Source organism: Podarcis liolepis, assembly GCF_965112155.1.
Source record: "Podarcis liolepis genome assembly, chromosome: 4".
In the NCBI taxonomy this organism is placed as follows: Eukaryota; Metazoa; Chordata; class Lepidosauria; order Squamata; family Lacertidae; genus Podarcis; species Podarcis liolepis.
The window spans coordinates 11,814,641-11,839,356 of NC_139558.1; the positions used below are offsets into that span (position 1 = coordinate 11,814,641).

At 41.9% G+C, this 24,716-nt stretch overlaps 1 protein-coding gene across 25 annotated transcripts in view; it reads right to left on the reverse strand.

Annotated features, from left to right (window-relative positions):
* The window catches only part of MBNL2 (muscleblind like splicing regulator 2), an 82,479-nt gene that overhangs the window by 47,193 nt on the left and 10,570 nt on the right, over positions 1-24,716 (reverse strand). For 12 of the 25 annotated variants that reach the window (XM_083501300.1, XM_083501298.1, XM_083501297.1 and 9 more), the window contains exon 2: positions 11,601-12,367. In XM_083501300.1, the coding sequence (XP_083357426.1) occupies positions 11,601-11,774 (174 nt within the window). In that variant the 5' untranslated portion in view covers positions 11,775-12,367. Of the gene's footprint in view, positions 1-11,600; positions 12,368-12,918; positions 13,092-23,471; positions 23,721-24,716 lie in introns of those variants that run through there. The other 13 variants (XM_083501295.1, XM_083501291.1, XM_083501288.1 and 10 more) reach the window with 6 other exon arrangements.

Here is a 24,716-nt window from a genome sequence, read left to right on the forward strand (position 1 = left end):
AGGCGAGCCTGAACAAACTTAGCCTCATGAGACCAGGGCCCTGCAGGATCTGATTACTTCCCGCAGAGTTGTTCCGGCTGGCCTTTGGCTTGGAATCAACTTGATCCCCTCCCCTATTTGGGGACTTCCCTGGCTTTTTTCTGGCCCACGTAGGACCATTCTGGATAGTTGGCCTTGGTGAAGATTTGACGTTTTCATCCCCAAAAAGTTTTTGATTTGAGTTTCTACTGAAATGAGGCTGCATTTTAAATGCTGTATTTTAATCTTGTTTTTAAGTTGTATTTTAATCAATTGTTTTTATACCTGGTGTTAGCCGCCCTGAGCCCGGTCTTGGCTGGGGAGGGCGGGGTATAGAAAAAAAAAATTATTGTTGTTGTTGTTGTTATCAGATGAGCGGCCCAGAGTGGATGGGAAAACCCAGCCAGATGAGCAGGGTATAAATAAAATTATTATGATTATTATGATTATTATTAGGTGCTATGCAAATAAAACACACCAAGAGTAGTAAGGGAATCAGGGAAGCTAGTCAAAATATGATTAACAAAATTAATCTGTCTCTGGCAACATCTGCAAAGCTGCCTAGCAGAAAAGTCAGAGAACGATGAAGGACATAGGTGGCAATTATTCAGAACAGGCAACCCAAAGCAAATACTAGCTTAGTTCAGAAATCTGATTTCACTTGATCAAATTCTGGCATTCAAGATGGATATTTTTACATTCAGGATGACCACAGCATTGTAATACACAGCAAATGCATGTTTCTAATTATCTCCACGCCACAGTCCCAACCACTTATAACAAAGATGACTGAGTTACTTGTTTCAAGCTTTTCTTTCTGACATGTACCTCATGCCATGATTAAAATCACCATGGCACTTCAGATCTGAAAGATATTTAGGTTAAAAATATAACAGAGCTTAAACTGTGCTCTATCATTAGTCCTTTTCAAGTTTAAGATTTTCCCGTAATGCTTTTCAAACGACATGTATTCTAAAAATAACTGATTTACTTGAGTGAAGTCTTTTTCTTTTTCTGTCTTCTATCAGTGTGTGACAGTAAAATTATGATGGATAAGTAGCATTTTGTCTGAAGAAAATTCACACAGCCAGATCACTAGGCAACATCTGAGCTGCAGGGCAGAAACAACCCTACTTTGGTAAGGATTTCAAGTTTACTTTATTAAAAGAAATTAAGAATTGTATGTGGCTGTTCCTTGAGGAAAGGGGATGAACAGCTCTCATCAACATGTCACTGCAAATGATTGCTACAGATTATTCCTATCAACAGAGATGTCTGAAATTAATTTTATACATACAGAGATCTACAAATTAGAACTGGACTTGCAAATCTGGTAGCTAGCTGTGATGTCCAATCCTGTCAGAATTTTAGTGATCCTCACTTCTAAGCCAGGATGTTAAGGATCACATCTTAAATAGCAGCTAGTTTATTTAGGACTTTATTAAGTAATTGCTGCCTTCAAAATTTAGGTTGCAATCCTACCTCCCTATGTTGACAACAAGAAGGTAGTAACAATGCAGCAGTCATCTCTCCACCGGCAGATGTGAGAACTGATATGAAGGTCTCTCCTGCCAACAGTAGTCAGTGGAAGCCACAAAATGGGATGTTTGGGCGCAAGGTCATGGAGACTTTGGACCAGCGACAGCAATAAAAAGGAGGGAAAGCCTCTCATCATTTACCAGGGCTTCAGTTGGGGCGGTATATCCATCATTCTGCACTGCCCCAGCCCTTCAGTATTGATTTGCCCTGGTGCAATCCTATACATGAGGGGCTGCCGTCCCAAAACCCATGAAAGCTTTCAGGGTGCTCCTAAAAAGACACCCCAGTTTCATGTTTTAAAAAAGTATTTTTCAAAGTGTGTGTGTGTGTGTTGCACCTCAGAAGCTAATTCCAGACCCAGCTCTAGCCCTCTTGTCCCTAGAAAGTGACTCGCACCATGTGAGACTAGTAACAACAGCCCACTGGAAATCTCAAGAGATGTGGTATAAAAATATATGGATTATATAGTTCTCAGAACATCTAACTTACCACCATTATTTAAGGGGGGACTGAACTTATAATCTTCATAGAACTCCAGCCCAATGGTTGCCATTAATTTGATTCTGAACTGATTTTAGAATGTGTTTCAATTAACTGACTGTGATTTTATGTAAACTGTGCTATTTTTACTGTTGCTAGCCGCTCTGAGCCCGGCTTTGGCTGGGGAGGGCGGGATATAAATAAAATATTATTATTATTATTATTATTATTAATGAATGGTATCCCTTTTTAAGTGTCTTAATGAAGAGGGCAGGTTTAGACAGCCTCCAGCAATTCTTGACAGGAGAATTTGAAAATTCAGCAATGTTGCTTGGGATCTTAGGTGTATTTGTACAGCAGACTTAACATCTTATGTAATTGTGTTCTACTCCATTACACCAAAGTTGTTCTTGATTTTTGTGTTTTGTTACTGTTAAAGAGATTTATAATAATAATCTAAAATAATAATAATAAAGGTTTTCGCCCACTTGGAAAGCAAGCTATAGGGCAAAATGTGCATATAACGTCTGATTTCTGCAAAATGAGAGTGGTGTGGCTACCTCGTATATTTTTCCTGGTACTGATGAATGCTCTCTGTTGTTAATAGACAGCACCAGCATTAATGTTTGTATGTATGATCTCCATTATCAGGACCAGCAGGACACAGTGGACTTCCCTCAAGAAGCATAAAGAAGGGGACGGTTGCCCCTCTCTAATTTTGTATTATGCCCCCCACCACCACAACACAACAGCCATTTTGTGACTGGCACCCCATCACTTGCTCAACATTTGAAATTTCCACACTAGTTCTCGAAAGTTGGCAACTCCTACTATAAAGGTTTACTCAAAATACACACTTTCAATGGAGTTTACTGTAAAGGAGGATACATGGGGTGGTTTTTAAATATTTAACTTACAATGATATGCACTGTCAGTCAAAAACCTTAAAATTTTACTCCTGGGTGTCTTCCCTTTGTAATCATGAATAGATCAGTATGGTGATACCTCTGGATACGAACAGGATCCGTTCCGGAGCCCCGTTCACATCCTGAAGTAAATGCAACTTGTATCTGGGCATGCAAGGGGTTGCAATTTGCCGCTTCTGCGCATGCGTGTGACGTCATTTTGACCGTCTGCGCATGCGCGAGCGGCGAAACCCAGAAGTAACGTGTTCCGTTACTTCTGGGTCGCTGCGGAGCACAACCTGAAAGCACTCAACCTGAAGCAACTTCAACCCGAGGTATGACTGCAGTTCTAAATTAGAAATTCCTGGCTCATAATATTTCTAGCATTCCCAGATAAATCAACAAGTCTCATATCTAATTGTTTAAATAAATAATAATAATAATAATAATAATAATAATAATAATAATAATAATAATAATTTATTTATACCCTGCCCTCCCCAGCTAAGACCGGGCTCAGGGCGGCTAACAACCAATAAAAAACAAGTTGATTGAAATGCAACTTAAAAAACAAGATTAAAATACAACATTAAAACATTAAAATGCAGCCTCATCACAGGAGGAGAAAGGAAAAAGAAAGAGGGGGAGGGAATCAACTTGACTCCAAGCCAAAGGCCAGGCGGAACAACTCTGTCTTACAGGCCCTGTGGAAAGAAATCAGATCCTGCAGGGCCCTGGTCTCATGAGACAGAGCATTCCACCAGGCCGGAGCCAGTGTTGAGAAGGCCCTGGCTCTGGTTGAGGCTAATCTAACTTCCTTAGGGCCCGGGACCTCTAGGGTGTTGCTATATATGGACTTTAAGGTCCTCCGTGGGGCATACCGGGAGAGGACATCACACATTTTCCATGGCATTTTTATTCTCCATTTCTACTCTCTCTGTTTCCCACTAGTTCAAGGTGGGGAGCACAAAATCTTGATTCTTTAAAGCTATAATCCTTAACACACTTACTAGAGGGGGCAATCCCCAATAAACACAGTGGTGCTTACTTCCAAGTAAGCATGAGCAGGATTGTACTGTAAATCAATTACCATCTAATAATTAGGAAACTGCGCTGAATGGATTATATAATTTCTCTTAATGAACATTCAGCTTTTTAAAATGTACAATCCCAAACTTGAAAAGGAGAAGCAAACAAACATATTGTATTTTGTGGTTCTCTTTAAACAACCAAATATATTACAAGTTGTACACTTAATTGCTCATTTCAATGTAAGATGACAGACTCTTCGGTTAGCAGAAGGCTACAATTTGAAACAAATCTATAATTACTAAGACAAGCTATTACAAGCCTGTGAATGTGTCTTTATATCTTGATGTTTCTACTTCAAGGGATGCTACAGCTGCAAAAACAAAAAATCCCCGAAAACCTGAAAAACAAAACCCAGTCCTACTAAATATGTTGGTAAATATCATTGGTTGACCTATTCTTCCAATTATAAGGCTGAGTGGGTTATTTTTTTTTGGGGGGGGGCTGATTTAAAAGGAGGTCTGAATACAATACAAACATGCTAAATTCAAACATCTTAAAGCAAAGTCATTTACAACTGGCTCCATGACCCTCTTTCAAACATAATGAGGAGATCTCTCTATCTATATACAGAAGCAGTGCATTATTATGGTAACCAGAGAAAGAACAGGGACTACAAAATCATCACAAGTATTGTGATCCAGCCCCTAGGTCCAAGAAGCCACTCTCTTTTCATTCAGAATAATCCATGAACAGAATCCAGTTCTATACCCTCCAGCTACCTCAGCAGTCAGCTCAGCTCTAAAAAAATTATTTTAAAAAATACATTATTCTCTGTAAAGAATGTGAACTCTTCTTCTGGGATTGACATGTGTCTAATGAACAACAAGCAGAAGCCCGTGCTTTCAAATCAAATCACAGTGCAATCCTACAGAGGCATACTCAAAAGTAGTGTCATTAAGTTCAGTAAGGCTTACTCTCAGAGCATGCAAGTATAGAGAACTGTGTGAGTTTGTGGAGGCATTTAGAGGATGGATAACAGATTGAGATTGAATCTCGACAAGACAGAAGTACTGGGGACAGCAAGTGGGCAGGTGTGGAGGACTCCCTGGAACTATGCTCCTAGGACCAGGTACGCAGCCTGGGGTCATTTTGGATTCCATGGAGGCACAGGCCAATTATGTGTCCAGGAGCTCCATCCAGTACGCCAGCTGAGACCCTACTTGTCTGCGTCCTGTCTCACCAGAGTGGTATATGCTTTGGTTATCTCCCGCTTGGACTACTGCAATGTGCTCTACGTGGGGTTACCTTTGAAGGTGACCCGGAAACTACAATTAATCCAGAATGCAGCAGCTAGACTGGTGACCGGGAGTGGCCGCCGAGACCATATAACACTGGTCCTGAAAGACCTGCATTGGCTCCCAGTACGTTTCCGAGCACAATTCAAAGTGTTGGTGAGGACCTTTAAAGCCCTAAACGGCATTGGCCCTGCATACCTGAAGGAGCATCTCTATCGCCCCCCCATCGTTCAACCCAGCTGGAAAGAGAGGTCCAGTTTTCAGGGCCTTCTGGTGGTTTCTTCATTGTAAGAAGTGAAATTACAGGGAACCGGGCAGAGGGCCTTCTTGGTAGTGGCGCCTGCTCTGCGGAATGCCCTCCCCTCAGATGTCAAAGAGAGACACAATTATGCAACTTTCCATAGTCATCAGGATGTTTTTAATGCCTGATGTTTCATTATGTTCTATTAGATTTTGTTGGAAACTGCCTAGAGTGGCTTGGGCAACTCAGACAGATGGGTGTGGTACAACTAATAAATTATTATTATGTTGTTGTTGTTGTTGTTGTTGTACTGATGTACAACCAACTTTAGAAAATATCTGACTAGTAAAAATGAAGTTTGATTTAAATCATTTTAAAGCAGGATTTTTCTTATTTATTTAGTATGAAAGCCTTAAAAAGAGGGGGTTATTAGATTATAATACATTAGTAGGGTCTGAACTGGTGATGACTGGCCAGGAAAGAGATACTGGGGTTGTTGTCACTGTGTGTCAGCTCCATCTTAGGGAGTATTAGGAAAGGAGTTGGGAAAAAAATGCTAATATGGTAATGCCATTATACAAATGTATGGTGCAATTGCAGTTGGAGTGCTGGTTCAAATCTCACCCCTGCCATGAATCTACTATGTGTCCTTAGGCATGACATTCTCTTTCAGCAACAGTCCATTCATCTGAAATATGGGGATAATAATGTTTGCACACCTTGCAGAGTCAGAAGGATTACAACCACAGAAAGCACGTGAAGCACTGTGAACAAGTGAAAACGCTTTACAACCATTAAGTATTGTTATACTACAGCCTGATTTAAACAGTACCTTTTAAAATTACAACCAAGGTTTTTGCCATCTCCCTTAGTAAAAATGAATATGGGGGGTGGGGGGGTTGTTTGATGCTACTGTTCATCATTTACTTAAAGGTATGTGGATAGCCTGCATTAAATCTGTTTCAGCAGCAAAGATATAATATCAGATCCAGTATCAACTTTAAACATTAATAGGCCATGCACATCAGATATGCTCTATTATAGGGCTGGCAACATGGTGGTGTTCCCTATTGGAACTGAGATATGTATTTGCTAAGTTTAGTATTAGTACCTTGTTCTCAGGCAGAAAACACTCCGGCACAGGACTAGCTATTGGTGTGACTTGTGCTTCTAGGTAACAATTCTTAAGGAACATGATGCATTGAAGTTCCAAACAATTTAAGTCTCAAACATTTGGGGCCAATTTTATGTGTATGGAATGGAAAAATTAGCATGCATGTTTTCTTCAAATATTTATCTCATTATAATCCATGTGATTACTCCAGTATTGATCTGGATTAAATGGCTGAAGAGTGGAGGGCCACAATTTTAGATCTGGGATTAGTTACTGTTGAACTCCTGCCACCCCTAGGTAAGATATAAACATTATGTATGTGTTCATATTTTGGTACAGAAAACAGATGTCTTTAAAACAGACAAGGTGCTTATTTCAGGGATCGGATGCATTCAGATCCTCACAGTTCCCATGACCCAGGAGCATCAGTCTATAAAATAGGTTGATGACATCCAGCCCTTTCTGCATCTCAGACAAGTGAGGTGTTCAGACTGTTGAATCACTGCCTGGGATAGACAATGGGATGGGTGAAGGCTATTAAACAGAAACTCAATCCTGACAAGATGGAAGTTCTATTATTTTATTTAAGGCATTCATGCCCCACTTTTCACCATATGTCCAAAAGTGGCTATGGGTAAGGGGTACATCTGGTCAGGCAGATGGTGTTCAGCCTGTTCTTAATTGATTTGCACTCCCCCTAAAATGATCAGGTTCCTAGGTATGGCCCAAGTGACCTCTGTTCATGAAGCACCTTTCCATCAGCTTCAGCTGATGAAGAGATAACCCAGCCACTGTTATCCAATGAAGCTGTCTTTCAAAACTGCACAGAAACTGTAGTTCAAAATACAGCCTCTGGGCTTATAAAGGCCAGTTATTGGGCAGAAATATTTCAAAATATTGCATTTTTAAAATTATTATGCAACACCCCCTACAAACATGATTGATTATAATGTTAAAGGAAAACAAAAACACCTGGTATCTTGCCAGTCAATAGAGCTAACAAATATTAATGTGAAATATGGATAGTAATGTTAAGCTGTCTTTTGCTTTGGCCCTGGTTATCCAATAATTTGGATCACCTCATGGTGAATTTTCCCTTCCCATTCTCCCTTCGTGAAGCTTTCTTGTTGATGGGTCTTCATGCATTCATACTTTTAATGAACTGCACCCAAACAAACACTAGCCCTTAGACAACGGCTATATATATATATATATATATATATATATATTGATGCATATTTGCAATAATACTTCCCCACTGGAAAATTACAGAGAAGATGATATACTATGTCTTTGGCTTCACTGCAAGCCTTCCTTCTAAGAAGACTTTTGGATTAGTGTTTAATTCTGCTGAAAACTGTCTAAGGCTATTGCCCGAATGTATGTGTTAATTCTCTTCTGAAAGTTTGCAAATATAATATTATATCAGAAATGTTAACTTGGTATACCTGGAATATAACTTCTAGGCAGGAGAAAGACGTAAAGGAGGAGTAAGGTGGCAGAAAAGTTGGCATGATGAAAACACACCACTGGCTCCGCTGGTGCTTCTACACTGTGCCAACTTCCTGTAAGCAATAGTGACCCACCTAACAGGACGTCAGCGTGGTATCTCTGCTACACCCAGCGGGTCACTTCTGCTAGTAACCACTGAGAATCTGAAGCAAATTTGGCCAAGTGATTGGTATCACAGTTAAGGATTTCATGAAGATGGAATAAAAGTTGTAAAAATATATGGCCGTCAAAATGCTTTCAATTAGGAATTTCCTTTTCTCTAGAACCCTGATACTTTCATACACTTGCTCTGCTGCAGCCCCTCTGGGGTTATGTCTCTTGTAAATATGAACTAGAAGGAGAGCAGATTCTGAGCAGCAGGCAAGAAGTTTTCATCCCCGAATCATTTTACAGTTCTCCACCTTGTTCATTCATTCAGCTTGGAGGGAGGTGCCTAATCTTTTACTGAGATTGAGAACAGAGACTGAGATATTGTGACTTGCCCCAAATCACCAAGTGAGTTAATGACAGAGTGGTTTGGGGCAGCTGTGCTTGCTGTTCCCATATCTGTCCAATCAGACAAAAAGCAACGGATAGGTGGGTCAAATTTTTAAGAAAAAAAGAAGGGTGCTGGCGGGGGCTGAACTTTCCACACCATCATTGTGAGAAGTGACAGGTGCCCCCCTTTCTTTCTTTCTAGACCTTCACCGCTCACACTACCTGTGAATAAGGGCATATCCACGAAGAAACAAATGTCTTTGCTTCCATCATGCTGTTTGTCCCTCTGCTGTGACTTGCGAACAAGCCTCCCAGCCCCCAGGGTCATCATGCAAACTTGCTAACATAAAAATTTAAGCAAAGATAACTCTGCTTGTATGAAAAGCATGGCAATGGTGACCCTCACGCACATTCAATCACTTGGTCTCCTGTTCCTGCTGCTAAATATTTAATTGCACATAGCGCCAAGTCTTCCTTGGTATTATACAAATTCACAAAAGTGGCAAACAGTTGACAACGGACACGCAATACAGCGATGGAGGAGAGGTCAGGGACTGACAGTGACTAATGGGGATGAGCAAGTCTGATGTTAGGAGTTAACCCAGGAGTGGGTTACGGTAGCAAGGCAAGTTGCGTTGGACATAAAATGGTTTATATGTGGCGCATATAGACTAAGAGAGCAAAGGATGTGCATGTAACAATAAAACATGCATGCTTCCACTGTCCTAAATGAGCTAGAACATCTCTTAAGAAGCTATTAAAACACAATATGATAATCCATGGATTAAGGTCATTAATAGTGCACAAAGACAATTGTTTGTGTGAAGGACTTGCATGATATAAAGCCAACAGATTTTCCTGAAGGGGCCTTTCTTTTTTCTACAGTTACTTCTCTCCCCGCCCCCCCTTAACATACATCTCTCTCCAGACCAGACACACACCAGAAATATCCTAAAGGAAGGTTATCGTGTGAACCTGTTTACTGCTAAGATGTACATTTGCAGACTAACTTGCATCTTAGTGGTGATGCAAACACTTCCTCTTCTTAAAGGGTATGCATACATCCAAACGTCTTAGATTTAAGACGTACAAAGTTGAAAAACATTTTATGGAAGGGGGCTCTAAGCCAAAGAGAGAATGGGCATGATAGACAAGTACTTACCATTCCGAGAAATAGAGCATAAAAGTCTACACACTAGCCAAGTACCACCACTAGCCAAAAATAGCCTTAATCATTTAACCACATCAACGTTTTAAAACTAAACAGGTCTTTTGATTCTCAGAACTAAGCATTTGACTCTTAATATACCTGTATAAACAACCAAACCAATTACAATAAAAAATGCACGATAAAACTTTTGTTACTCTTATGCTTTATACAAACAAAAAGTTTCAAGAAGCCAGACAGACTTTCTCAGGCTGATCCCACAATTTGACGGTGAGGAGCAGGGCTGAAAAGCCAATGGGCTCCCAGAAACCCTGCTGCCCTTAGCGTAGGAAGGTAGTGGCTGAAGAAAGAAGACATGTGCACCTTGTAGAATCAACTTACTATCAAACAGCTTCGGTGAAGCTCTACAGCTTCTGGGATGCTGAGTATGCTAATTGGAAATGTTGGGGTTTATAGGAGAGTGGGTTTAGGGACGCAGGCAAGAGATACTGGGCTCTGACTCTCACACACCAGGCCAGTTGACTTGGGAAGGATAGAAGAAGCAAGGGAAGAAGAAGTACCCCATCTAAAGGTGTCATTTACAGGAATCTGTGGCTAAAGGAGCTTGGGATGCTTTCAGACATATGACAATATTAAAAACTTTTGAATCTCTTGATTTTTCTAAATCGCATCATCAGTTTTAATTCTAGAGGGGATTGAGTAAAGTTGAGTGTGCATCCAGCGCATCTAGTTTGAACATTCACATTAGAAGTTTTCAAAACATAACCATTTAAGAGTCAGTTACAGATAGGTAGCCGTGTTGGTCTGCCATAGTCAAAATAAAAAAAAATCCTTCCAGTAGCACCTTAAAGACCAACTAAGTTAGTTCTTGGTATGAGCTTTTGTGTGCATGCACACTTCTTCAGATACATTTAAGAGTCATTTGAGAAAGTGGCCTTATGGATAAGTTGTTCACAATGTATTAGCCTGTGTGTAAGAATTACCGGTACCTCCACACTGTGGAGGCTGACAGAGGGAGGTAAGGCCAGAGCAATTAAAGCTGCAGGAACAGTGGGCAGCCTCCTTTGGTCGTACTTTGGGAACATAGGAGCTTATAATTATGCAAATCAATTTATTACTCATGGCATACTAGGTGACACCACAGACTTTGAGATTCACAGCTACAAGGAAAATATGCAGTCTCCCCCTCCCCTTTCCCCCCCTTCTTCTTCAAATAAGATACAACACAGGCTGAATTCAGACAATACCTCAAATAAAAGGAGTGGTGATCTAGTTTGGATGCAATGGAAAACCCATGTTTGGCTTTCGTTAATAGTTTCAGGCTCATGCGTTCCCTTCACCCGCCTCCATTCTCCTATTCCCTCCTTGACTTCCTAGTCCAGGCATAGGCAAACTCGGCCCTCCAGATGTCTTGGGACTACAACTTCCATCATCCCTAGCTAGCAGGACCAGTGGTCAGGGATGATGGGATGGGAAAACATCTGGAGGGCCGAGTTTGCCTATGCCTGTCTTAGTCTGTGGAACACCATAGTCTGCTGTTCTATCCAGACCAGACCTTTGAAACACAGACAGCAGTGAATTTAATTAAGCTGGGTATAGAGAGGGGTTGGGAAACAAAAAGAGGCAAGTTCCAGTCCATGGTTTGCCTGCTGTACGTTTGGAAGCTCACATCGTAGTCTGGATTCTAAGCTGCTGTTAATACAAACCATAATTTGTATTTAATTTACACTGCAACTATTAACAGCAGCAGTATCTTTAAAATTACTTAATAAACCATTATTTCTTGCCATAAACAAGCCACATAATGTTTAGTTCTTACCTTTAGGGAATCGAAGCAGGCAATAACTCTTCCATTTTCAACCTGGCAGCTTTTGGGTGGATGTGCAAATTTACATTCCTCATCAGATCGTGAACAAGTTCCTCTCTGAAACTGCCTGCACACTTCTAATGTCAGCCATTTTGTATCTCTTACAGGAGCAACATTCAAAGCCATGATGTACAATTGATTTAGATTTTGAGAGTTGCTGTTAATGAAATCACCTCGAGTTATGAATTCCAACAACTCAGGGAAACCCTTTCAATGTAAATAGCTCCTTGCAGCAATGATGTAATAAATGCTTCAGAGAGTCCAATGTGCACAAAGCTGAATGAGACAACTATTTATCAGCAAGCATGTCAATCATCAATCAATATGTGCCACTTGTAGACTTTTGGCTGCACAATATTCATGCTCGGTAGCATTTCTGGATGTAGAAAATGTGAGTCCCTCGATGGTTTTGTTGACACCGTTTTGTTAAGCAAGTTTTATTTTCATGCAATGACATTCCTCAACAACATTTTAGGCCACTGTGTCCTCTTTGTTGGCCTTGATTACACGGAAAGAGCTACACATTCAGCAGTTTTCATGCCCAAACTAATATTTTCCTCAGGCTCTGTAAATGCAGGAGTCAGTTTTGCATCAAGTGTCTGGCAAACTGCTGCAGATGACACATAAGGTAAGAGCTGGCAGAGAAATCGTTCTGGAAAAAAGCAGACGGATTGTTTCTTGTACGAGTGACTTCAGAAAGGCACTTGCAATGCATGGACCTGTGAAAATAAAGCAGAAATCTTATTCAAACAACTTTCAAATTACCTGTGGTTTTTCGCCCTATCTAAGTAGCTTTATGGCATTAGCTGCTTCTTACAATGTGCCACAGATTTTTAAAGCCAAGGATACGTAAAGGAAATATAGCACAAACTGCACAATGAGCTAATCTCTTCATCCTTAAATGACAAACACAAGTTTTGCAGGAAACACTCCTTCTTTTTTTATTATTATTAACTAGTCACTTTCACTATCAGTATCAGTTGTAAGGTTTTTTCCACCTCAGACCTGCTAACACAAATGAGCATTTTCCACTGTTACTTGATATTTGTCTGTCTGGGCTGACTTTGGGAGGGAAGGATTAAGCTGGGAGAAGACCAAGTTCTTAATGTTTTAACGCATTTGACACTCAGTCTTGGGGCTAGCTACATATTTTAAAATTAAAAATATAAAACAAATTACTGATCATTCTAGTCCTAGCATAATGCAGATGAACATGCTTACTATTCAGAAAGCTCTATAACAGTTTCCAGTTCATCATTTTACTACTCACAAGGCAATCCTATGCATGCTCAGTGTTTAGGGCTGCAGTCCTAGTTTGCATTATTTAGCAGCTATCTCCAAGCAGTCTGCCCTCATTTCCTCAGGAGGTAAAGGCCTTCTCTGAATGTGCCTTCTTCCAGGAAAAAAATAGCGTTCCTCATCTCTTAGCAGAGACAAAGTCTGTAACCCTAAATAGATTTCACTGCAAAACATCGTGACTGGCACCACAGAATTAAACTTAAAATGTAGCAAAACGTGTACTAGGAATCAAATGGATGGGATTATTTTGCAAGGCAGATCAAGCTTTGTTTATTTGTTTTCTTATTTATAATGTTCACCTACAAGTAACAATTTCATTAAAATGAACCACATCTTCCTTGCCAGGATTACTTAATCTGATCCACTGATCCACTAGCCACTATAAGGTAGGTTGGGTTTTTTTTAATGTGCTATTTACAGGATAGCAATGAGCTTATTAAGAAAATCTATTGGGTTTACTTCAAAGCTGGCTTTATATTATAATAGCACGGGTGGCGTTTAGGCCATGTGGGAAAGCGGGACGAAAAATCTACCACCAGCTGCAAAGGAAGCAGAGCCCATGTTGCTACAACGGCAAAAACTCTCCAGAAAAGAATTCCTTTATGCAAGGCTGGATAATTGTGTATTGGGTCAGCTTAGTTAATGTATTTTGAAATCTGTTGTGACAAGAGAAGGCACCCCTTGTGCCCCGATAATGGCAGTGAGGATTCATCACAGGTTGTTGTACTGCCAACATCATCTCCCTTCCCATCATGGTTAAATCCTTGAACTGGTCCTTAAGCAACAGGACAGGGCGGCTGTACCTCTCCCTACAATGCTGGGACCTTCCTGGGTGTGGTGGGTTATCGTGCTCCTCTGTATGGTCCTGCAGACCAGGGTCTGAAGGATTCAGGACTCCACGGACCCTCACATCAGCTACAATGTTCTACCAGGTGAGGGTCTTTGGACTTTGGGGAGTGGCCATGGCTTAGCAACAGAGCACATCCAAAGGGCCCCAGGTAAGGCTGGAAAAGAGAACGATCTGAAAACCTAGAAAGTTACTTCCAGGCAGAAAAAACAATACTGAGCTAGATGGACCATTAGTCTGACCAGCTTCCTAAAGTCACTTCCGTGGCAACTCCACCCTCTCAGGGGCAGGCAGTACAGCACCAAAGTGGTTCTTCTCCCTACTTGGGACAGTCATTTGCAAAACGGTTGTGCTGGGAGACGGATGCTCTCCTCTGCGGCAATTATGCCACGGGGATCCTAAAGGCTCCATTTTATCCCCCATGCTTTTCAATATCCACACAAAACTGCTTGCAGATCCCTGTGGGAGTTCAGCAGCACCTTTTTCTTCTTACACAATTCTTAGATCATTACTCTCTTCCTTTTTGTTATGATTTTCTCTGCTTCATTCAGAAATGAGCTAAAACTGGTCAACCCCATCAAATGCACATACAGTGGTGCCTCGCAAGACGAAATTAATTCGTTCCGCAAGTTTTTTCTTCTTGCGAGTTTTTCGTCTTGCGAAGCACGGTTTCCCATAGGAATGCATTGAAAATCAATCAATGCGTTCCTATGGAGACCGTCCGGGGACAGAGGGGAAGCGCCGCGCGCCTTCCCCTCTGTCCCCGGACCTGTTTTAAAGCAAGGGAAGGGGCAGCGGGGAGAATCGCTTCTCCCCGTTGCCGCCCCTTGGTTCAAAAGGGGTCCGGGGAGAGAGGAAGGTGCGCGCGCCTTCCCCTCTGTCCCCTCTGTTGAAGCAAGGGGCGGAGGGGAGAAGATCGCTTCTCCCCGTTGCCGCCCCTTGGTTCAAAAGGGGTCCGGGGAGAGAGGGGAAGGTGCGCTGCGCTTCCCCGCTATCCCCGGAGCTTGCGGGGCAAGCTTCGTTTTGCGAAGCAAGCCCATAGGGAAATGCGTCTTGTGAAGCGGCTAAGAAAACGAAAAACTCATTCGTCTAGCGAGTTTTTCGCCTTCCGAGGCGTTCGTCTTGCGGGGTACCACTGTAAAATAAGCTTCTGTACGCAGCACTTGTTGGGGATATACTAGCACTACACCAGTGTCTTGACTAACACACATTAAGTATGAAGGGCAGATGCACACCAACAGCTGTCTGCACATGCTAACAGCTCTAGCTGGCTGAAGGTCCCCTTCTGGTGTGCATTCAGCATTACAAGTCCACAAATTATACCTGCTTGAGAAACTGGGCAGCAAACGCAGGTATGGCATGACGTGTGAGGTTGTCCTAAACAACTCATCAGAAACAAATCTCAAAGAATCTGCAGTGTATCTAATGTTAAGAACAGAAGACACGATCATAGAATGAAAGAGTTGGGAGGGACCGTGAGGATCATGTAGTCCAACCCTCTGCAATGAAGGAATCTTTTGCCCAATGTAGGGCTTGACCCCACAACCCTGAGATGAACAGTCTCATGCTCTACCAACTGAGGTATCCCTAGCTGAGATTCCTGTATTGCAGGGGGTTGGACGAGATGACCTTTGCATTCCCCTTCAATTCTATGATTCTTCCCCTCCAATTCTATGATTCTAAGATAACTCACCTAAGAATAGGCCGAAATAAGAATACACACATATTAAGGTAAAAGTTAAAGAACTTCAATGTCACTACAAAGTGTATAGGGGCTTGCTTGTACAGTGGTGCCTCGCAAGACGAAAAGAATCCGTTCTGTGATTCTCTTCGTCTAGCGGTTTTTTCGTCTTGCGAAGCAAGCCCATTGACAGATTAGCGGATTAGCGCTATTAGCAGCTTTTAGCGGCTTATCTCATGATCGGATCAGCTGATAAGCGGCTTAGCGGCTTAGAAAAAGGGGGGGAAGGGGAAAAAAACAGCAGGAACTCGCAAGACATTGTCGTCTTGCGAAGCAAGCCCATAGGAGATTTGTTTTGCGAAGCACCTCCAAAACGGAAAACTCTTTTGTCTAGCGAGTTTTCCATCTTGCGAGGCATTCGTCTTGCGGGGCACCACTGTACACTGAATTCACTGCAGAGAGACACCCATTCTTTGTCGGGATGAGCTTTGAAAAGCCAACAGGCCAATTACGTTTAGCTTACCATACTGGTTCACATGTCATGCCCACCTAATCGACAAATGATTGGGAATGTTCCACAAGTTTGAGCAGTCCTTGTTCTGCCCCATCCCCCTCACGCGCAGCAGCTTCACCCCTCCCTTCTGTGGTTTGCAATAACCAAAGCTTGCCAATGCCATGCAACTTAAGGCCAGCCCTAACCAGGACCGCTTCCAAACCTACGTCACACTAGGATTTCAATTTCAAACAAGGATTTGGAAGCAGTTTGTGAAATCTTTAATAAAATCTGCTGCCTTAGGTCTACTCTGCCTGTGGGTTTGTCGGTCAAGCCCAGGCAAGATGTAATGGATAACAACTCTTGCAAGTGGAAAGTGATCAGGCCAGTCAGGTTAGTTTCAAAGCCATTAGTAACTCGCTGCAAAAAGGCACATTGCTTAAATGAGGGTGTCTTTCCTGATGCCACAAAAGCAAGTTAAAAGTGTAAGTAGGCGTATGCTATGTTACCAATGCAAACTTGCAACAGCTCTGAAAGTGGAAAGTTCTATAGGACACCTTTATGCTGAGGTCTGATTTAAAGGTTACCTTTGCTGGGCGGGAGCTGCCTCTCTGGCTGTGTACACACCACATGTTTAATGCACATTGAAAGCACATGACTTTCCCCGAAGTAGTCTAGGAACTAAATGCTGGAAACTGTAGCTCTGCAATGGTTAAACTACCGTTTCCAGGATTCTTTGAGGTAAGTCATGTGCTTTAAATATACAGTGTGTGTGTGTGTGTGCTGTCTCCAGATCTCAACTCCTTTGAGCCCTGTTTCTTCATCCCAATCACGTGGGAGAGTTCAAGCTGCTTAGCTACTATCTAGTAAGTCCCCACAGACAGTGGCGTAGCGTGGGGGGTGCAGGGGGGGGCGGCCGCACCGGGCGCAACATCTGGGGGTTAGGGGGCGCAAATCCACGGGTTAGGGGGCGCAAATCCGCGGGTTAGGGGGGCAAATTACTTGCCTTGCCCCGGGTGCTGACAACCCACGCTACGCCACTGCCCACAGAATCTGGTTTCTGCTGTTAATGTCAGCAGTACTTCATAATTCTCATAGGATTTGGACATACAGAGGTTTTTTGGTAGTGTGAAATCCCATTGTGATGAATTGGCTCAACTATCAAGAAGGTAATATTTCAACTGAGTCGGGAGATAAACAAAAACCAAAGACTTCAGTATAAACACACTTCCTAGGAAGCAAGACCTGCCAAAATTATTGGAATTTATTTTCCATGTAATCACAGTTAGGATTAGGATCAGTGTAAAGTATCCACAAATTCTCCAAGCCAATAAACCCAATTGAAATCAGTGGGATTTGATATATTGGGGTTTTAATATGTATGGTTATTAAATTACAAAATGTATATAATGGTCCGCATCCCTTGTCAACTATTGAAACATGTTTTGAATGGGTCCATATGTAATGTTAATTCGTGCTTCACTCCAGGTAGTAGGAAGGAGTGAGGGGAACACAGGAAAGAATTTACCATCAGAAGCTAAAATTAAATTAGCAAAAGAATGGCAATTAAGATCAATACACTCAAGGGAGCAACAGCAGAGCACAGTATATCAAAGAGATGATATGCGGATATTAATTAATTCATGCAGGAACTCAAATTGTAGATATGCTGTTATTTAAAATTTACAAGATGGATGTTTGCGGAATTCGAGGACATAAGGCAAATTTCAAATCTTATTTCTGCACGAGACTGTCCTCTCTGCTTAATAGTAGTTTTATTATATCAATGTCATTCTTAAGTATCCATATATTGTATTCTAAATTCAAATACCACATCAGCAAATATCACCTAACAACAACAACTACTACTACTACAACAACTCCAACTAGTATCTTTATATTAAATGTATTTTTGTGTTTTTATACTGTAAACCGCCCAATGATCCTTGGGCTGAAGGGCTGTTAATTAATTAACTGATTGGATTGATTGATTGATTGATTGATTGATTGAATGTAGGTGCACATAAGCCCCATTAAATTCAACAGGGAATATGCACAAGTTATGTTTATTAAGCATTACCTCTTCTTTGTTTTCCAAAAAGCTAGTGCACTAATGAGATATAAATCAAAAGGCCAAAGTCTTGCCAGACCAAAGATTTTAAGCATCTATTGATTTCAGTGCAAGTTATTTAAACACATGGTTAATATTCCCATTAAAATCAGTGGAACCGGATCATGCCCCAAGAGTCAACACAGTAACATGCAATAGCAACCATACCAATTTCCACCATCACGCCCTCTAATATCAGTGCATAAATGAAACCTTCATGGTTGCTAACGAATTCTTCTTATACCTGCAGGTGAATACGGCACCTGGCATTTGGAGTACTCTTCCTCCCTATTCTAAACATAATGTATTCTGCTAGCAGCCTCAGGCAACATCCATCACGAGTAAAAGCAAAGAGTGTTAAATACTTCTGGAACAGTTTTTTCAGGCTAGCATGCCTTACCTCAGTGTCCACATGTATATTTAGAGATGTATATACTTCACATTTTCCTCACACTACTTGAAGTTAAAAATATACTGCCAAGTTCTCTTGAGCTGTGTTTTCTGCAATGAGAGCATTCAGTGCCCACCCAATGAAGGGCACACACCTTGGTAATCACAGACTTTTTGCCACAAGTGTTCTAGCACAATTTCCTGCCTAACAGCAGGACTATCCATTCACAAGTCTTGGCAGTCCAGAGCACAATGTGCCACAAGCAGAGAGAGCTGACGCACTGCACAAAACAACTTAGAAAGCAAATAGTTGTTGATGTCTCAAGCAAAAGGACGGAGGCGCATGCGACTCCTGCTCAGTGGTGTCCGGCCTATATGTACAGACAATTCTTTCCCAAACTAGTCAGATCCCCAGAGGATCGTGCAAAAAGGAAATTATGCATGACGCAACTCCATCGCATCCCAAGTACTGTGGCATAGGGCCAATTCACAGAGTACCATCATCCTAATAAAGGTTGTCTCGACCCAAAACTGTCACTAGAAGAATGAAAACAGCTTGGGTTTTAGGTAGCTAGTAGTGCAAACGTATGATTCAGGTGCACTATATCTTGCCTTGTCCAGTGTCCTTCAAAAGGGGAGTGCCCCAGCTACTATTGTTACAGCGCATTCCCACACTTCATGCTCAATTTCCTTCCCATTTGCTATCGCAGTGGCTGCTTTCCTCCAAGTCTGCTTTCCATTATTACTGCTGCTGTTGTTGTTGCTGCTGCTGTTATTGGCATCTGTCTCAAGAGACAATGGAGTGCACCTCCACGGGTGAACATTAGCAGCACCAGTGACCTACCTGGGATGCAAACCTGCGCATTGTGTATGGAGGTCCTGGGCTGCCCAGACAACAAGATCTCTCTGATGTGGGCCAAAGGAAAGCAGAGCAACACGTTTGACAACAGCTTGGCTGCAGCATTTTCCAGAAGGAGGCATGTAAGTCCCCATCCAACTGTCTTACGGACACCACTCTGAATTTGTGTAGGGTTTACTCCTTGGCCTTTTCTTCTCCCGAAGATATCATGTAAGGCTGTGGAGGTTTAGGACCAGAATTCTCCTTCTCTTGTATGGGTTGCCTTCTCAGGTTGATGAGCCCAATCTGCCCCTCACTTCCCTCTATGGCATGTGCCAAAACTGCCTTCTTGACCATTGGACCCGCTATTGCTTTTTTCCACTCCATCTGCTGGAGCCTATCTTTGCATGTAGGGGAAATCCCTAACTCACTGAGGGTTTGAGACCCATCAGCTACCCACACCTGGTTTAGCCAGCCAGTTGAAGCCTTTCCTGGTGTGTGGCTGCTGTCACATACTGACAGCTTCTAGGAGCCACAGGTGAGAGCTGAGTGCATAGTGGGGATCAGAGGTGCTACTCCTCCCCTAACACCCCAAAAAGGTAAAGGTAAAGGGACCCCTGACCATTAGGTCCAGTCGTGTCCGACTCTGGGGTTGTGGAGCTCATCTATCTTTATTGGCCGAGGGAGCCAGCATACAGCTTCCGGGTCATTTGGCCAGCATGACAAAGCTGCTTCTGGCGAACCAGAACAGCACACGAAAACACCGTTTACCTTCATGCTGGAGCGGTACCTATTTATCTACTTGCACTCTGATGTGCTTTCGAACTGCTATGTTGGCAGGAGCAGGTACCGAGCAATGGGAGCTTACCCCGTTGCGGGGATTTGAACTGCCGACCTTCTGATAGGCAAGTCCTAGGCTCTGTGGTTTAACCCACAGTGCCACCCGTGTCCCTTAACACCCCATACGTTATTATTAATTATCATTATTATCATCGTCATCATCATCATCCTATCCTTCCCCCAAGGTCCCTGAGCAGGTTACAACATTTTAAAAAAACAGTATTAAAAACATTTTAAAACAACTTACAACACCCAAAACAAGGTGGGTCCTAAAAATATACACCCTGAGTGTCAAAAGCCAGTTAATGCAGGACGTCTTCAGAATTGGCCGCAAGCTGTATAATGAGCATTCCAGACCTACCTCTGTAAGTAAGGAGTTCCACAACACAGTGACTGTCACAGAGAATGCCCTCTCTTCCAGTCACTACTACACCAAACTTCCGCAGGCAGAGGAACTACCCTCTGTTGATCTTAGTCCCCAAGAGGGTCTGTAGAGAAGGAAGTGTTCTTTCATATATTTAGGGCCTAAGTTGTTTATGGTTTAAAACATTAACATGAGAACCATGAATTGGGTCTGAAAACGAGCTGGCAATCTAGCCCCAAAGTACTAGCACTACATGCTTGCTCTTATATCTGCTGAAAGCGGTATTTGCCACGATGCCGTTTAAGATGCTGAAACACTCCGAACTAGTCTTCCACAACCTTTAGATGTTTTGAACTGCAGTTTCCATCATCTGTGATTACTGACCACACTGGCAGAGGTTGGTGGAGGCTGTAGAATCCAAAACATCTCGAGGTCACCAGGTTGTGGCTAAGGAAAGCTATTTAAATTATATATTAGATGTATGTGACAGATATCTTACTTATAGATAATACTAACAGAATACAAATAAAAACTTGGGTCTTGTTTATTGTTAGGGTGGAACCTTATCTTCATCTTGGACTCGTAGATTTGGCGTTTCAATTTATCTATCAGAGCTTACATATAACATCAGCCAGTGAGTTGCATAGTAGTGTCCTCCCTTTACATTCTTTACAAGCAATCTGAAGTTGGGAGAATTAAAAAACAATGCCATACAAGGAGCTACAATTAATGATAAAATGATCCACTGGGATGCGTGGGTTAGGATCCAGCAGATCTCTGGCTGAGCAGGGAGATTCTTGGCACAGCTGGGCTACGCTGTCTTAACTCCCTCAACCTCGGCTCAGCCAGAGATATGCCAGTGTATCTCCTCCATCCCAGCTTACCTGAGATCCAGTGAATCTTAAACTGGAGAAAGCCCTGAAAATGGGGTGTTCTGGGGTGTGGTGGGACTTTGTCTGGATTCTAAGCCCTTTCAGCTCAGTCATATGAACTGGCAACCCAGAATTAATCAAACCAGGAAAAAGGGAAATGTAACTAAAACACTATTTAAAGGCTTGTTTTTCCTCTACCAGGCTTAGGCCTGGTAGCAACAACCCCACTGCTTAACAGAGTTTGGATCTGGTGTAACTTTAAAACTGGCTTACTTTATGGCAAGCTTGCTTTATGCTGCTGTAGAATTACTCCTTAAGTATTCCTAAAGGCAATTCTCCCCCCTTTTTTTTTTAGTAATTTCAAAAAGGCACCGTTCTAAAATAGAAAAGCAGCCTATATCAATATCAACCTTCCAGCAGCTCTCTGAACAAATGAAGGCAATCACAGAACAATCCTACACATATCTACCCAAAAGTCTCATTGGGTTCAATAAAGTTTAATCCCAGAAAACTGGATATATAATTGCAGCTATATTGCACCAGCTATATTCCAATCAACACTCTGCCATATCAGGAAGTAAATGATAGGACAAATGAGAAGTTAAGCGACTCCTCACTTAACAGATACTGTACAAGCAAAATCCCCTGCGCATTTGGATTAACTAAAAATTATGTGCAACTTTGTAAAGACAGGTACAACATTTTTCAGTGAAACAAAATTGGAACATTTCTTAAAATTAGAGATGTTGCACTGCATAGAAGCAACTTGACAAATCTTTAAGTACATGCCCTAAAAACCAGACAGTTACTATTCTGCTTTTGCAATACCAGTTTGTTTGGTAGCAGCTAAATACGATATTATAGTTCAACTCTGAAAGCATGCTCAGTCTGAACTCCTTTAATTGAGAAATGTTTTGAGAAATGAACTGTATGCTTAAATATCCATGACAGATCATGAATTAGTATTTTTCATGCTTCAGTTTTAAAAACCTTCATCATAAAATCATGTGTGTGTAAAAAACAATAGTCAAGAATAAAAAAATGAGAGAAATGAACAACTAACAACCAATTTCTGCAAATTAATTTCTTCTTGAACACAGTGGGTATAGAAGACAGTGAAATTAACAGTAAACTCTGCCTTTCCAAACCCAACTTTCTATTCAGAAGAATCAGAGTCTTCCATCCCAACTGCAGCTTTCCCCAATCTCGTAAGTGAGAGTATTCAACATAAATCTTCTCTGTTGCTGCTTGTAGCTAGTTCTTATCAAGTAAACTGACATGTCTCAGCTTTAAAAGCCAGACCTCCTCATTAAATTATTCTGCTGGCTGTGTGTTCTCATTAAAAATGTATATAGATAAGATATCTGCAGTAACTATTACTAGCCTGGCCATTTCTGTTTTATATAAGGGTTCTACAGTACTGACAACTTTGGAAATAACATGACAAGTTTGAAAATAACACTCCAAATCAATCACTGCTATCAAATCATGGAGACGTACATTGCAATGGGCTACGATTTCCACTGTTCTTTTGTGCAGAAACAGATTCCTTTTAGAAATTATGGCCATTGCCAAATTTTGGCAGGTAGTTTAACTAAAACAATCACAGGCTTACCTGGGAGTAAGCCCCATTGAACACAGCGGGGCTTATTTCTGACGAAACTGGCACAGGGTTGTGCTGTTAGTTTAAGCTGACATCCGCCCCCCCCCCCCCAAGACAGAATGTTTTATTCCATGAACTCCTTTCGAATCTGTCTGTTGCAAAGTTCATTAATCCCCTTCCCAGATTCAAGGTTCTTGGGATTCATTTAGACATGCAATACTTTTTGGAAACATTGACTGCTTGTTTCCCCACAAAAAAATGTGTTATTTTTCAACAGATCTGTCCCATCACCCTATAGAGAGACAGGATCACTTGAATTGCTTTACACTGAATTCTCTTAATAAAACGCAAACATCCTACAGAGACTCTTTGTACATGGGGGGGGGGTGTCTCTTTTTCTGCCCCTCTAAGCAACGCATATGGTATGCAGCATACTGCAGTAAACTCTTTAAACATTCAGTAAAAGAAAGCCAGCCTCCTACGTACCTTGTGTTGCTCTGTCTATCTGACACTTAAATCACACAAACAAAACACTCTAATGCAACAGCGGTCCTATCTTTTCGATTGCATCATGACGATGGATAAGTCTCCGGTGAAATAATTACCGCTGCTTATTTTCTCCCGCCTCTCTGGAAGCCGTACGCTTTATCTGGGGATTTTCCTTTCGATGATGAAGCAAAGGCAGCCTGAACTCTGTTGGTGAACAACCGCAGCCCTGCCTTCCAGCAAAATCCCTCCCAGTCCACTGTAGCCAATCACACCGAAGTTCAGCAGCCCTGTTGGGCTTAAACTGGTTGGAATGCATTGACTGACAAGGCAGCGCAGCTTGCCTAATGTGCAAAAACAATGCGTCCACGCCAATGAGAAAGGAATCTCCCTGGAAAATGGTGTTTCTTGAGGAGGTAAAATGACACCTCTACAAGAAAACAGAAATGCAAGAAGCGGGTAGGCGAGAAACACCGCCAGATGCTCAGGTACCGATTCAATTGCAGGCTGATTTGAGAATGCTTTGAAAGAAAACACATGAGAACATGCACACAAATACTGAAGGAAATAATTTACATTTTAAAATCAGACGAAAGAGTCAGCACCACCAGCTTTTTCCCCCTTCAGAAGCAGTAGTGCTGGCATGTACAGGGTTATGGGTAACAGGCTGCCATCTGTTGGAACTGAGATTTGTTCGTGCATATTAATCCAAGTAATGTAACCTTCACTTTAAAAAAAAAAAAGGTTGCCAAAATAAAAGCTGATGAATTTAGACAAGCGGTTTATAATCTCCACATTCAATGTGGAAATTGCATTTTTTCTTAGAAAGAGGTTTGCCACAAACAACGCACTATAGCATTACCTCATTTATTTAGCTTCTAAATTTGAAAAGGAGTCCGATGTTATATTTTTAAAGTTACATTTGGCACACATGAGGTAGGAAAAGACCTGAGAGACTGTCTTCATCCCTACAGAATTATTATTTTTTGGGGAGAGGGGGTGTTAAGATCAGCAGAGGGTTCCCTCTTGGTGGTTTTGCCACCTTCAGAAGTTCAGGATGTGGCAGCCCAGCCATAGAGAGGGCACACCTGTGGAACTAGCTCCCCACAGAAGCACAGCTGGCATTTTTGTTGCATAGTTTCCTTTGCACGCTGAGGACGCATCACCTGATGTTTGATAGTTGAGATTCAGAGCCGTAGTCAACTAAATTTTACTCAGAGTAGGCCCACTGATCTAAGTTAGTCA